The sequence below is a fragment of the Quercus robur genome, chromosome 7 (assembly GCF_932294415.1).
Source record: "Quercus robur chromosome 7, dhQueRobu3.1, whole genome shotgun sequence".
NCBI classification, from domain to species: domain Eukaryota; kingdom Viridiplantae; phylum Streptophyta; class Magnoliopsida; order Fagales; family Fagaceae; genus Quercus; species Quercus robur.
This window is the reverse complement of record NC_065540.1, coordinates 36610619-36625163: the sequence shown is the minus strand read 5'-3', so window position 1 is coordinate 36625163 and position 14545 is coordinate 36610619. Positions and strand designations below refer to the sequence as shown.

Here is a 14545-nt window from a genome sequence, read left to right as displayed (position 1 = left end):
CATCCTTATAGAACTTAATATTTGCTTATATACAGCTTAGAAAGTTGTACTTTTCTACCCAAAAAAAAGTTGTATTTTACTTGCATGGTGTTTATGTTATCATGCTTACATAACTTACCTTGATTTTGCCTTTTAAGAAAATATAAATAATCATAAAATTACGAAAAATTTAAACCATTCGTAGTTTAGGTGAAAACAAACTAAAACACATTCGGTAATTTGCATTGATTTGTTATGTTTTTTAATGAAGAGTGATGGAGTTAACTTTAGGTGGATAAAGTGTAACTTTTAAAACCACAAGTAAACCAGTTATATCGTAGATGGGTATTATTTTGAGTGACTTATTACTTGAACCGGTGCTAAAAGTTAAATAATCAGCTCAACCAACTTTTCTTTGAATAATTATCATTATAATTCTTTATCTATTATCAACTTAGATACAAAAAGTACTATGTGTTGCTTTCTTGAAGGTGGAAATATATATATGTATATATATATATATATATATATATATATAGAGAGAGAGAGAGAGAGAGAGAGAGAGAGAGAGAGAGAGAGAGAAAATCTAATTTGATTCTACAATTGAAGTCCAATTTTGCACCATGTGTCCTGAATTATTTATTTTTAGAGATAGTTTTATTTCTAATTTTGGAGTCAAATATGAGGCCACATCATAAATATCCATCCAACTGAGTTATTATGTATAAAAACCAAAGAGTCTATAATTAATGAACATAATTTTTTTTTTTTAAATGAACAATTTATATTTTCTACCTAATAATATTCTTACAAGATTTTTTAAAGAGTTAAAAAAAATATAAGAATGTCTATCAATAATATTTAAATTATATATATAACAATTGTATTATGCATTTTAATGTATATATTTTAAGTATATCTATGCATATGCATGAGATTATAAGCTACTATATAATACAAGAGATAATGCTTTGGAAAAAAAAAAAGCCTAAATTTTGTACCGTGACAATTCATACCCGAGCGTTTTAATTTTGTAATTTTCTGTGGGCTTATAAATTATAGATATGACAATCTAGCCTCTCTCCATCAATAATTATAAAAACTAGTCGCTAACCCGTGCAATGCACGGGATAGTTAAACAAAATTTATACACATTCACCTTTATTGGTACAATCATTTGAAAACAATTCTAACTAATTCCTAAATGTAAGAGACACATTGACTTACTATTTAAAGTAGCATTCTGAAGAATTTACACATATTGTGCAACTGAGCCTTAAAATTTAATTCCTGAACATTGCAACTCCATAAAATTTATACTAATAATAATATTTTATGAGCAATTTTTGGCAGTCAAGCGTAACAAACGTGTAACCATTTTGTCCTATTCCTACCATCTAAGAACATATCCTCTCTTATAAGTTGATGATGCCAAGTTTTAACATATCCTCTCCCTTTTTTTTCTTTTTTTTTTCCCCAAAGAAATAAAAGGACTTTAAAGACATGTCCAATTTGTTAAAATGCAAGTGCTTCAAGCCATATAAATATTTAATGAAAATTGCAACTCCATGAATTGAATTTGCAAATGGTATTAACTATTGGCTATTAATGCGATTATTAAGCTGTACCACATTGAACATGTTTCTCTATCAAAATATATAAACAAACTAACCTTACAAAATCTGAACTTTATAAGCTAAAATCTATACCATGAGTTGTAGATCTTGAATGCTATACCGTGCATTTAGGGCTTCCTACATTTGGAGAGAGAGAGTTTGCAAAAACCAAAGAAAATCTCTCTATAGCTTAAGAAACACAATATACTAAAATCAAAGAGAGAAAATTTTCGGAGGACAAAATATTATAGATAATTTAAAAGAATTTTGGTTTAATTCCTGAACACTGCAACTCCATAAAATTCATACTAATAATAATATTTTATGATAGCGCAGTTAGAATTTTGGTTTAATTCTTGAACACTGAATTGGAAATTGATTATATGAGTATTCAATGGTGAACAAAGTACTATGTATTAATTAATATATAAAAAAAACTAACCTTACAAAAACTGAACTTTATAAGCTAAAATCTATACCGTGCATTGTAGATCTTGAATGCTATATCGTGCGTTTAGGGCTTCCTACATTTGGAGAGAGAGAGTTTGCAGAAACCGTGGCTTTATATTTCTTAACTTGAGAGGGGTAAGGTTGCTAGGGTTTTGAGGAGTTATAATGTTTTTATTTTGAGAGTTTGCAGAAATCGTGGTTTTATATTTTTTAACTTGAGAGAGGGGTAAGGTTGCTAGGGTTTTGAGGAGTTATAATGTTTTTGTTTTTATTTTTTATTTTTTAAATATTGTGTTGACGTGGAAAATTGTGGTGCCTGCAAAGGCTTCGATTATATATATATATATATATATATATATATAGACTACTAATGAAACAACCTATTTCATGTGATGAAATTTTCATTGGTGCTTAGTACATTCAAATAGCACAAATTTGTTATAGGTTGTTTTCTTTTTCTCCACGTTAGAAAGGAAAACTTTAAAAGAGGGTTAAATACAGTAGAGATATATGGTAATAAGGGCGTACAATACAGATGAAAAGAGAATATAATAAAATTCATTTGCATGAAATAGGTTATAATAAATAAAAAATAATGTGATGTAAGTTATAATTTTTTTGTTCGTGCCTAATGTTAGAGATGATACTTGGTATAATCTAAGGGGGACAATTACTCCCCTTAATGCCCTGGCCAAGCCCTTGATTGCACATATATAACGAACCACATCTTATAAGTTGTCCTTTAAAAAATATAGATAAATGAGTTTTTTATTTTATTTTTATAGAATTTCAACCTATGGTGTCTCCTAATGATTGTTTGATGTTGTATATATAGGTATATACATGGATATGTTGTAATAATGTTATTTGAGTTTAGAGAATATTTTTTCATAAAGTTGTTAAAGTGAAAATTCAAGTTCTGAAATTTTCTAAGTAAAAATTCGAAATTCAGCATTTTCAATCGGTCGAATCTTTGGCCCGATTGATCGAAATGGTAAGAAAATAATCTTGGAGCCTCTAGATGAATCAATTGCTATTCGATTCTTGTTCGATCAATCCAGAGGAACTTTCAACCGATCGAAAGTCGTAAAATAGGATTTTTTGCAGAATTTTTAGGTGACTATATTTAGAGAGTTTGAAGAGGTTTCAAGCCTTGTGAACAGTTTTATAAAATATTTTAATTTTCCATACGTGTCTTTTGATGAAATATAACCCTATGGGTATAAATAAAGGCTTATGTTCACTTGAAAAATAATTCCACAAAATAGTAAATTAGAGAGAAATACAAGAAATCTTGTGGTTATTCTCCCAAATTGCTATTTGTAGAACCCAATATCTTGGTTGTATTCTGGGGACAAATTTGCGATAACCCTTTAGCAACAATGGTGTGGGGGACAAATATTGTCTAAGGAAAACGATATTGTGTTTTCAAGTTATCTACTTTCTGTTTATCTTTTGTGTTAACCTTATTCTTCCATTATTACTTTATATAATATATCTAACATTTGAACCTCAGATTTCTTATTTAAGTATAAAAACTTTACCAATTGAGCTAATTGGAATTTACATATTGTGGAGTTAGATTGTCAAAACTTAGAATATTTAGGGTTTAAATTAAAAAGTTGGGTTTGATTTGTCATAAGGAATTTTGGATTTTTTTCTTGTTGGAGTTTTTTCAAATTTCTCCACATTCATCTAGTACCATGCCACCTGGACATTTTAAAAATGTTTATATAAAAAATATAAGAGTTTCATAACCCATGTTGTGTCATTATCCAATATGAAATGTTTATATAAGAAAAATCATATCATATAATCATCGAAGAATTATTCTAAAATCCAAAATCAAAATCTTTTAATTTTTTAATAACCCAAATAAAAATGAAATATATGTGATAAGGTTTGCTCGGATAAAATAAAATTAAAATTACCAAACGCCCAAGGTTTGTTTGTTTTTGTGCTCTTTTTTTAATACAACTCAGGCCAAATTTTATATTTTGAACAAAAACAAAGCAATAAAGCGAAATGTTCGAAACAACCAATTCACTATAAAGTATAATGTCTATAATCAAATAGGAAAATACGAATACAAAGGAGACATTACAGACTTACTTCACAATAGCCACACCTGACTACCAAATAGTCTCATTGCTTTGATGTAGTCAACCTATGATGGAATACCAAAATAGACTACACTCAAGAAAACTCTATAGTCTATATTTCTCACTCATTGAACCAATCAATAACCTTATTCACTTTGCCACCACACTTGGAATGAGAAAAACTCCTCCTCTCTAATGCCAATTTGCACCGATAGGTGAGGGATGAAGCTCCTAGAACCTAACTAGTAAAAATTTCCAAAACAAAACTCAGATTTCTTTTGCAGAACAATGTTAGCAATGGCAATGGCAATGACATTTGCAATATCTTTGTAAGTAATAGGTACTGGACGCAGAGACCCTTGGGAAGCCCATTAACTAGTGTGGCGAAGGTGATAGTGGCCGCTGCAAGGAAATTAATGGCACCTGAATGAGGCACATCATGGTTTGAGTGTTTATTAGGAGCAATCGGAGGGAACTGAATTTGATTTAATGAAATTTGTACTAAAACTCCCAAAATATCAATAAACATTCAGTTATGTATTTTAAAATAGAGGTATAATAATAATATTGTTATTAAATGATTATATTTTTATGTTACTTCTAAACAAGATTACTTATATTTCATTAATTTCCTTTCCTTTATTATAAAATAACCAAACAAGATTACTTCATTTCATTCCATTCCATTATGAACTTCCAAATGAAGTGTAAGAGTTTACTATACACTAATATGGGTTGGCAACTCTTGGTGTCTAGAACTCGTACATAAATATTTACAGTTCAAATCACTACTCTCTTCTTGTACTTATTGAATTAAAAAATAAAAATAAAGAAAATAAGAGTCTACTATATATACATTAATTCTAGTTCATTACTAATTTATTTTATTTTTACATTTTCTATTAGACAATGTTAAAGAAAATGAGAAAAATGAGAATGAAACCAAAAAAAAAAAAATGTAACTTTGAGGGATGTATTAAATACTATATTTAAGGTGATAATTGCACACACTTAAAAGAGAAATTGATGACTTTTCAGATTAATTCATAACTTTTAGCCACATTGTCCCATGTCTTTACATTGTCTCAATTAATTTTTTTTTTTGTTTGTGTTTGTATTACTTTATATGCTTATCAAAATTGTTGTAAACTTTCTATGTAAACTTTCTATTTATTTACTTGCATTAATTAGAAGAATGTCTTAGTACAATTGACTTAAGATATTAGACTTGAGCCTTTATTAGAACTAGCCGATACCTCATGCAATGTGGAGTGTATTTTAAAATATTTTATAAAAAAATTCTTTATTGCATGTTATACTAATAATTAGAGAAAATCAACCTCAATTGAATTACATTTCATTAAAAAAAATTATTAGAAATATGAATTTATTACTTGAGTGAATTGACAAATATTGATTTATTTCCACTAATTTAGGTGCATCAATTATTTTTTTACATTCTTGGTTGTGTGTTATTAAATTTTCTTTTGTTGCACTTTGTAATAATTATAACCAAAAATAAAAAATAAAAAAATTGAGAAGGAATGTTACATTTCAAATTGAAAGTTCAAATAGTGTAAAAACACCCTTGAATGTTTAGACCCTCAATTTACAAATTTCCAATTCAAGCTTTATATCAAACAATTAATGTGCAGAACATGAACAAAAGCTTAATACAGAATTGGTAAACAATCTATGCCAATTAAAATCACATCCACAGCAGAAAATAAAAGACAAAGATAAAGGGAAGAGAGATGCAAACACAAGGACAACACACGATGTGTTATCAAAGAAGAAACCGAAACCCTCAACGTAAAACCTTTCTGCCGCCCTCTAAGCGGTAAACAATCCACTAGAAAATGTAGTTGGGATACATGAACAGCAATAGACCCTCCAAGCCCAATCTACCCAGTGTACCTAAGCCCTCCAAGCTTCTTGCTCCAATGAGGTTGCACCGAACTTATTTCTTTTTTAGTTTCCTGGATTCCGCTACTTGACCATAGCATCAACTAATGTAAATTGGTTCTTTCCTAACTGCTTCACAGAACACCAAACAGCCCTCACACAGTAATGGATATGGTGAGAAACATGTTTTGGTAAAATGCCTCTCAAGGATTTAACAATGGAGAGGAAGAGAGTTGAGGAATTTGAAGAGTCTCTTATGTAAAGATTGTGGATGAATCAATCTTATTTTACTCTAGGGTTTTTTCTCTCAAATTTCTCTCTAGAAGCTCTCATTCTTTCGTGGATATAAGGGGTATTTATACTAGGGTGAGAAAGGAATGTGAAACGTCAGGTTTTTCAAAACAGGGTTGGCTCGTGGCTTGGCCTTGCGACTTGACTGAGTCGTGAGATCCAGCCGCGAAATAACAGAACGGCCAGTTGTCCTATTTTGTCATGTAGTGCTCCAGCTATAGCATGACGTTTTAACTTCTGGCATGCTTGGCATGTGTGCTGCTTCTGACGGCTTATAACCACAAGTCACCTTCGAAATCCAGCCGCGAGACTCTATTTTCTTGCACACTCTTGAGCATTCAACACTCTATCTCACTCACTACCCTTACAACAAACCCACCTAAATACAGGGTTACTAATTACTGAAATACAAGCAAATTTGATACGGAATAAAGCCAATAAAATGGTTGATTAAATTCAACCTTATACAAATAAACTTTTTCTCATATAAATCTTACAAAACTAATGTTAAGATTTCATTTTAAATAAATAATGAATGCCACTACTTATAAATAATTAATACATGAAAATAAATTCTTTTATCCTATTAATACCTTTCTTTTTAAATTAAGTAGCACAAATTTAGGTTATTACATTATTGGTTTCATATATATATATATATATATCATACATCACTTAAAAGGAGTAAGAAAATATAAAATGTTAATATTAATATATTAGTGAATTCACAAATATATAATTATTTTGACTAATTCAAATATATATATATATATTATATTATATAACTTTTAAGTGTTAATTATGTGAGTCATTAAATTTTCTTTAACCTTTTGATTATCTTGTTTCAATTGTTTCCAAAGTGAACTAAACATGATGAAAAGTATATATTTTGAATCTATTATTATTATTATTATTATTACTATTATTATTATTAGTGGACATTTACGGTTCAAATCACTGCTCCCCTGTTATATCTATCGAATTATAAAAATAATTAAAGAAAAAAGAGTCTACTATACATTAATTCTATTTCTGTACTTTTAATTTTTAATTTTAATTAAATGTTTTTTTTTTCTTTTTCTTTTAAGATAGTGGCGAGGAATATGTGAAAAATGAGTACGAAAGAATGATCAGAAAAAATAATGCAACTTTGATGGATGTATTAAATACTATATTTAAGGTGAAAATTGCACACACTTTTATTTTTTATTTTTATAGGAGATAATTGCTCACACTTAAAAGAGAAATTAGTGACTTTTCGGATTAATTAGTAACTTTTAGCCACATCGTCCCATGTCTTTAAATTGTCTCAATTATTATTATTTTTGTTTTTTTTTTTTTTTTTTTGTATTACCTTCATATGCTTATCAAAATTATTGTAAACTTTCTATGTGAAACAGGTCTTAAAGCAAAAACCCACGTAAACAAGTTTTTTCTATGTAAACTTCCTATTTATTTACTTGCATTACAATAATGTCGTAGAACAATGAACTTAAGATATTAGACTGGAGCCTTTATTAGAACTAGCTCATGTCCTGTGCGATGTGGATTGTACTTTAAAATATTCTGAAAAAAATTTATTTATTGCGTGTTATAATAATAATTAGACACAATAAGCCTCAATTGAATTACATTCGCTTCAAAAATAAAAATTACATTTCATTAAAAAAAATGAAATGAACATTATTAAAAATAATAAATCTAAGAATATGAATTTATTGCTTGAGTGAGTTGACAAATATTGATTTATTTCCACAAACTTAGGCACATCAATGATTTTTTATTTTTTATTTTTACATTCTTGGTTGTGTGTTACTAAATTTTCTTTTGTTGGACTTTGTAATAATTGTTACAAAAACAACTAAATTTGAGAAGGAATGTTATATTTCAAATCAATTTTTTCTCATATAAATCTACAAAATAATTTTAAGATTAATTTTACAAAAATAATGAATGCACTACTTATAAATAATTAATACATGAAAATGAAAACTTTAATCCTATTAATACCTTTTTAAAAATTAAGTAGCACAAATTAAGGTTAGTACATTATTGGTTTCACATATATATCACACATCATTAAAGGAGTTAGAAAATATAAAATGTTAATATTAATATTAGTGAATTTAAAATATTTAATTATTTTGACTGATTCAAACATATAGTTTTTTTTTTCCCAAAAAGGAATGAAATATTTCAAATCAATTATTTCTCACATAAATTTTAGAAAAATAATTTTAAAATTACATTTTACATAAATAATTAATGCACTACTTATAAATATTTAATTCATGGAAATAAATGCCTTTATTCTATTAATAACTTTTCTTTTAATTACGTAGCACAAATTTAGGTTGTCACGGTGTCACATATATATCACACATCACTTAAAGGAGTTAGGAGATATATAATTTTAAGATTGATATTAGTGTATTCATAAATATTTAATTATTTTGACTACTTCAAACGTATAGTTTTTTTTTTTTTTTTTAATAAAAAAAAAATTTAACCGCTTGTGTCATTAAAATTTCTTTGACCTTTTGATATTTTTGTTTCAATTGTTTCCAAAGTGACAAAATATGAGGAAATATATATATTTTTTGAATTATTATTATTATTATTATTTGAAATAAAAGTAATTTTCATATACTAAAATTTGTGAAAAAAAACCATATAAATTCATTCTCATAAACAATTAATGCACTAGTTATTGATAATAATATATGCATTTACTCCATTGGCATATCTAAATGAACTATTACTTTGACATTAATGCAACATTTGGTGATGAAAGTCTAAATGAAGAGAATCTCAACAAATACGTTATATAGTAAAAGTTTCGGCTATATATATATATATATTTATATATTTTTTTTTGGGTCTTGATATCTTTCACATAAATCACTCTCACAGACACTCACAAGACAACATCTACCTACAAAAATACTACACCTCTTTAAGGTCCCTAAGGAAGAACCAGAAGCAATTCGACTTGTTTGGTAACTGGCCAGAGTAAACATCACACAAGAGAAAAAAGGTTTGGTTCATATAGACTTATCTTCCGAATTTTGGTTCAACCATATTTTGATCCTTGAAAAATTTAAAATGTTTCGATTTTATTATTTCATCTATTTTCCTCTAAAGTTATTCCAGGACAGAGTAAGAAATGTTACATACCTATCTTCTAGGCTTCTAGCACTCTACAAGACTACAAGGACAAACACCATGTTGCTAAAACAAGTCACCATGTATGGTACAATCCTGAGTTCATGCTAATGAGTTGTGCTAAGAGGTTTAAAAGTATTACTCTTAGATTATCATGGACTTAGTTTATTTTTTTTTATTTTATTTTTTTTCATTTTTGGGCATAAAAGAATTGATTTATTACTACACTGCATATCTAACTAGAGTGTTGAAGAAGTCCAAATTGACCAAAATACTCGAAAAATAAAATATTTTACATTGAAACAAACGCAGTTTTAATAACAAATGTCATGGTGCAGTATTTTATCTTAGTTTATTTGAAAATTCATGATCTCATCTTTTCACCATGGTGTCATCATTTCCCCAATTTCTAACCATATATATCTCTTGGAGAGATGACAACAACACAATCCAAAGCAACACAATCCATCATGCAATATTGGTATGATGGTCATTTTACAAGTATAAGTTTTTGTGGGGTGAGATTCAAGTCACTTGATTAGAGATTCATATATACTTAAATTAGGTTAGAGCAGAATTTCTTAAAAAAAAAAACATTAGAATTCTTCTATAAGTTACCATTTAAATTTAACCAACCATTTATATCTATCACCATATATGTTTCATAATTGTGACGTGCACTTTCAGACTCAGAAGGTTTAGTAGCTGTCTCCAAGTTTAGTCATGGAAACAAAAAGTGACTGCGTTTGTCATCCTGCCATATCAAGCACCTCGACATTTAAGCAAATTCCCCACAACGATGCTGAAGCCAAGGGTAAAGAAAGAGAGGTTGAAAAAGAAGCTGAAATAACATATATAGAAGCAAATAACCTTTCAGGCCTGAAGCTTTCTAACAGCAAGGTGAACTCTCCTTCTAGACTGTCAATGGCATCTTCAAACGGGGTTCACAAAACAAAGGCGAAAAGGATGCATTTCTCATGCAAATTTTGCAGCCAAATGTTCCCTAGTGCCCAAGCATTAGGTGGCCACCAAAATGGTCACAAACATGAGAGAGCCTTGGCTAAAGAATTGAAAAGAATAGTGGATATGCCTTCTATAAGGCACATAGACAGTAGCTATCTAGGCATGGTAACTCTTCCTCTTGAACATTCATTCACTGGAAATCTAGGGATGCATATGCACTTAATGAATCATCAATCTACTTACCCTAGGCCCCATCCTCTACCTGGTTATAGATTTGAAAAGCAGTCAATGCCAAGTACTAAGAGCCTGCAATCCACCATGCCCCAACTGATGATGGAGGATTATTCTGATGGAATGAAGAGCTTCAACAGGAGGGCCATGTTTCATACTTTGGGGGGTCTTTCTGGTTGTGAGGACCAGCAAAAGGGTATAGAATTGAAGAATGAGCAGCATGATACTATGGGGCTTGACTTATCTCTTAAGCTTTGATTTATGTTTGTAGTTTTTGATTTTGCATTGTTGTACGTGAATGAATTATGAATAATTAACCATTGATTTCCTGTAATTAAATGCATGCTTGTCATCTTATTATATAATTAAATAAATTTGGAATAAGTTCTTTCAAAGTTTAATGAACAGTTCATTTTTTAATTTTGCATTGTGTGATTCTCAGGAATATGTCATTATATAATAATGTTGTTTAATGTATATTTTGTTGTTGTTGTTGTTGTTTTTTTTTTTTTTTTTTTTTGAGAGAGAGTTTCAACCTATGACGTCCGCTCTTGATGATAACTCTTTATCATCAGACCAAAACACCAATCAGTTTTATATATTTTGTTGTTTGAAATTTGCTGAAAATAATATGTTAGGATTAGTTGTCTTTAGAAGAAATAAACTCACGTCCCCATTTTTTTTTCTCTTTCCTAATTGCATATAAACATCACTCATTTATATTCATTTAGTCTCTCACTCTCTTTACAAATGCAATAACTTCTTTAGAAATTTTCTCTTTTTCTTTGTCCCTACAAATGTATATATATATTTTTTATTTTCTATTTCTATCTCAAGCCACTCTTTAATTTGATTATTTTGGGTATGTTCAGTTAAGATTGTTCTATTTTTAAGAGGAATCATTTTAATTGAACTTGTGTTATAGTGGGTTATGTTTTCCTAAATTTTCTTTCATACAACTAAATTGTCTAAATCTTCAAATATATTGTTTTGGTGCATTTAAGATTTCTCATTAACCACAATTAAAATTAAATCTAAGGCATAAGGACCTTTAAACACTAAATAACTCAAACAATTGGTAAGTACATTTAAATACATTGCCAAGTAGATTGTATTTTGATGAAAATTAAAATTCCTACTTCAAAAACAACTAAATGTTAATCCAAACTAAAATTAAACTAAAGCAATAAGGAGGAGAGAAAGGACATGTGATAGGGAATTAAGAAATATAACACCAAAACGCATCAACTGAACATAGAAACGGTTAGAAGTCAACACACAATAAATTTGGAAAATAGAAATGTTCTAGTGGAAATCATTAGAGCAAAAGGAAAGAATCATATGTATTTTGGTGAATTGAAGGGATGCATCATGAGATTAAAAGTCATCACCTTACGGTCATGACCTACGCCGTTTTTAGGAAACTTCCTTTGTTTAAGCTTCAATGAGTCCATTTTTCTACTTATGGTACTTTCACTTTTTGTTATAATTTCCAAATTAAAAGTCAAAATACGGTCTTATTTTTTTGGGACATTTTATAAATTTCATAGAATTTGATTTATATTTTTCTCAAATTTTCCTTTTTTGGGGTTTTTTTTTCCTATTTTCTAGCTTATTTAATTTCTTGTATAACAAGAATTAGGGTTTCCTAGCGTTTCCCAGCCGCCCTAGGATTTCTATAGTATTTATATTGTGGTTGTAGCCTAGCCTCTTGGGTAACTCAAAATTTGATTAATAAAATTTTAAAGAGTTAATTTTCTCCATTCTTTGCGGTGGAGTTTATGAAAATATGGATTCAAGGAGGATTTTTTTAAAACTAAATTTATTTAGTTTTTTTGTAGCTTTCTTTTTATGTCTAGTATGGGAGCCTTGTTCTTACCCTAGTTAGATGGCTAATGAACATGTGACGGTAGCAATTTCAATGATAGTACTTGTCGGTTCTCATGCTGAAAGCAAAAGGAACTCGGCCGTGGTAAGGACTGCTAACTCAACCTCTACATCATTGAAATTGCTACCGTCACATTATATATAGCAAGCAGTCATTGCCCTTGTTACTAGGGATATCCGCATTAGTGTGTTCTTTTTCCTCTTTACAACGATTTTCCAACTTCATTGATCATCCCTTTGAGAGGAAGGCTATGTACTTGGATCCAAAAATAGCCTAGTCAATCGAAGAGCAACATGCTGAGCATCACTGGTAGTAGTTTTGTACTACCAAGTTCTTTATCAATGTGGTCATTGATTTGTGATAAATATTAGCATTGATACACCATGTTGAATATGCTAGTATGGATGCGGAAGCGAAAGCATAAAGTATAGAACATAGTAACACATGAGAGTTACGTGGTTCAGCCTAACAACTTACATCCACGGAGGAAACCCTAAAAGGGCTACATTAATAATATATTAGAGTGTAGTACAAATTCTGTGTTACAATGAATTATAACATGTGTATATATAGTAGACTAAACCCTAGACTAATAGACTTTTAGTACAAGTAGGAGACTTGGCTTGCACACAAAGTAGAATTAAGCTTGGGCCTATGCTAATGGGCTAATATATCTCTAACACCCCCTCTCAAACTCAAGATGGAAGCTTGATGAAATCTTGAGATTTGATAAGGTTGAGAAGATCCCTTGAATGAAGTTTGGCTCTGTGACGGTAGTTTGAGGAAGGCAATGATCTTGCAGTGTTGATGTGACTTCTAACGGTGGCTTGACTATACCGAAGAGTTTTGATGGTAGCAGTAGAAAGCCAAAGAAGATGAACGCAGCGAAAAAAAAAAAAAAACACCGAGGAAGACAAAGATTGCTCTTAAATATACCGTAAGGACAGAAAACTATGGCCTCAAGAAGGTGGCTCTGATACCATGATAAATATTAGCATTGATACACCATGTTGAATATGCTAGTATGGATGCGGAAATGAAAGCATAAAGTATAGAACATAGTAACACATGAGAGTTACGTGGTTCAGCCTAACGGCTTACATCTACGGAGGAAACCCTAAAAAGGCTATATTAATAATATATTAGAATGTAGTACAAATCCTGTGTTACAATGAATTATAACATGTGTATATATAGTAGACTAAACCCTAGACTAATAGACTTCTAGTACAAGTAGGAGATTTGACTTGCACACAAAGTAGAATTAGACTTGGGCCTATGCTAATGAGCTAATATATCTCTAACAATTTGAAGATACATAGGTTTGCAACCAGCTTTTGGCTGTGCATCCCATGATATGGCTTCCAGATGCTTTGTAGCTGTCTTTCATTGCCTCTTAATTATATTTAAAGTATTAATTAAATAATATATAATAGATAAAAAAATTCGTCAATTGTGTTTTCACGCACAATATTAAAATAAAATGCTAATTATTTTCTTATTTACATATAATTGAAATGTTTAATGTTTTCTAATATATGAGGTTGTGCCAAGTGGATTTTTTTTTCTTTCTATAATCTCTTCATTTTTTCTTGTTTCGTGGTGCATTATAATTTAAAAGATTATTAGCATAATATTTTCTAATCTCTGTTATCAAAGTTTCTAGAAATTTAGAAATTCTAATTCCTTAAAATTATATTATCAAAAGTTTTTATAAATTTAAAAGAAGATAAAAATAGACACGTGCATGCACACACATCATTTGCTCCAGTTGTTCAAAATATATCTTCCAAATTATATATAGAAAGATCTCAATTATCAAAGGCCATGCTCTTAGTCTATATATATAGAATTTATTTTATGTATGTACAACCATATATTATGTAGTCAATACACATCTCACTTTGGAAGGAAAGCTATTATATTCAACAAGAAAAAGGAAATAAAATAATTGA

At 29.3% G+C, this 14545-nt stretch overlaps 2 protein-coding genes across 2 annotated transcripts in view; one reads left to right on the top strand and one right to left on the bottom strand.

Annotated features, from left to right (window-relative positions):
• The window catches only part of LOC126693269 (cysteine proteinase inhibitor 12-like), a 146305-nt gene that overhangs the window by 72684 nt on the left and 59076 nt on the right, over positions 1 to 14545 (bottom strand). The window lies entirely within an intron of this gene.
• On the top strand, positions 10232 to 10960 carry LOC126691318 (zinc finger protein 7-like). Its single transcript, XM_050386371.1, has one exon. The coding sequence runs from the start codon at positions 10232 to 10234 to the stop codon at positions 10958 to 10960; it is 729 nt and encodes a 242-aa protein (XP_050242328.1).

Bases quoted from the DNA above. Each gene is read 5' to 3' on its own strand.
- LOC126691318 (XM_050386371.1), top strand. From the start codon at position 10,232: ATGGAAACAAAAAGTGACTGCGTTTGTCATCCTGCCATATCAAGCACC.